The 1903-nt window shown below is 38.6% G+C and overlaps 1 protein-coding gene across 1 annotated transcript in view; it reads right to left on the bottom strand.

The window, feature by feature from the left end:
* Positions 1 to 1024, bottom strand: part of LOC103610143 (nesprin-1-like) — a 20623-nt gene extending 19599 nt beyond the window's left edge. The window contains exon 1 of the mRNA XM_008594368.1: positions 521 to 1024. Coding sequence (XP_008592590.1) covers positions 521 to 583 — 63 coding nt within the window. The 5' untranslated portion in view covers positions 584 to 1024. The remainder of the gene's footprint in view (positions 1 to 520) is intronic.
* Positions 1025 to 1903: the final 879 nt, after the last annotated feature.

Below are 1903 nucleotides of genomic sequence, written 5' to 3'. Positions count from 1 at the left end.
GAGCGCCGCCGCGCTTCCCAAGCGGCGCACTATCCAGTGCGCCACCGGGCCAGCCCCGTATTATCTTTTAATCCCATTTTTCCATGAACTTTTGGAAGTATTCTCATATATTAATATAAACATGTATTTAATTAACTGATAAGCTTACAGTCCTAGCTTTAGCAATATGGTGATGAAAATCTAAAAAGTAATAAGGCCTCATGTTTGCTCAGCAGCACAGTCTTCTGGCTCTGTAGGCTAAATGACAGCTGCTTGGTGCAGGAGCAAAGTATCCAGTGAATGTCCCCCATGCAAGTAGCCATTTGCAGCTCCAAGAATATATCTGAATGTTTACTTTATGGTCTATCCTTCCCTGGAACCAAATGAAGGCCGTTTGGATTCTTTCTTATTCCTTAAATAGCTGTTTTAATGTCTGAGGATTGGCAGACACCCCAGCGTATTGAAGTAAATCCATAATACAACTCATGTTTTTTACTATCTTGGCTTCCTTTATCTCCCCTGGAGACAAATTAATTCCCACCTTTACTTGGGAAACCATATTCTGTGCAATATTTAGCTCCAATTCAGAGTGCCTCCTCTTCATATTCTGCAGTTGCTGATCAGCATCCTGAAGATAAATCCAAAGCTCAGCCTTCAGGTGCTTGATTTCTTCCCAGCCCTGAGTTAAGTTCTGTGCCTGAGCAAGCTTTTGTTCAATCTTGGGAAAACACAGGGATAAAAGTTAGCAGCCACAGATAGAAACATTAATGTTCAATGAAACAGAGCTGCAACTCGTCAGCCAGTCTGTGTGAACAAATCAGCACACACGCACGCTTGCATGCGTGTGCGTGGACATACACACACAGAGTGATAAATCCAAAAATCACTTCTTCGTTTACTTTAAGAAAAGCAGATTTTCTTTTATATTTAGGGTTTCTAAAGACTTTAAGTGTCTAAGAGTTATGCCATATAATTTTAATCAGTGTTGTGAAGCTCTAAGACGTTTTAGCAATCTATTAGATCAAAGCTGTCCTAACAGTTTTTCACATTTGAGTAGGCACAGCTGTTTGACTCATGAATTTGGTATTGGGATTAACTAGAAAAGACTTACATTGTTCTCTATTGTGCATTTGTTCACCCTTCTTATAAAACACTGAGTTATCAATATTTTGAATATACCTTTAGATCTGCCTCACTGGTTTTCGAAACTATAATTTGTTTTGATAAATCATTTCTGTAAAAAATATATGGAGTATAATGATCTTTCATAAGGATTTAGAGGCAGGTTTGTTTTGATAATATAACATAAAAGAAAAAACCTTATAATGTTAAGTTTTTTCCTTTGGAATATTTTACTATTCTGTGCATATTTAATAAATTAAATGCCAAAACCAACTCTTACTTCTTAAAAAAACCCAAATGCGTTGCATTGAAGCCTTTGAGGCTGCAGAGGCGGCAGGGGCAGAGAGCACATGGCTCCTGTGCTGCCCTCTGTCTGCTGTGGACAGGTACTGCTAACTCATCACAGCCCCTTCCACTGAGCCCAGACAGAGCTTCAGAATCCTTCTCAACACCACACTCAGTAGCAATTACAAATGAATTAGAAGAATGGTGACAGTTGATATGTTCTTTGGCATCCCTGGTATAATAAAGCAAAAGTCAAGGGCTGCTTTCATATTAAGTATTACCTAAAGAAAATGATGAAAAAGGAGAAAAGAACCCCCCCCCCGCTCAAATGTGCGAAAAGAGGAAGAGAGAATGGTAATTAAGAAGAGAGACGACAAAAGTTGCTAATAGGTAGCAGTTGAATGGTACTAGGTGATTCAGTTCCAATTCAGTGTCATCAGAGTCAGAGTGCTTACTTTTCTATGACTTATTTAAAATTCCAGTATCTATTTATTACAATGGCTGTAGACGCATTATA

This window comes from Galeopterus variegatus, unplaced genomic scaffold (genome assembly GCF_000696425.1).
Source record: "Galeopterus variegatus unplaced genomic scaffold, G_variegatus-3.0.2 Scaffold10665, whole genome shotgun sequence".
NCBI classification, from domain to species: domain Eukaryota; kingdom Metazoa; phylum Chordata; class Mammalia; order Dermoptera; family Cynocephalidae; genus Galeopterus; species Galeopterus variegatus.
The sequence above is the reverse complement of the archived record's forward strand: the minus strand, read 5'-3'. Positions and strand labels throughout refer to the sequence as shown.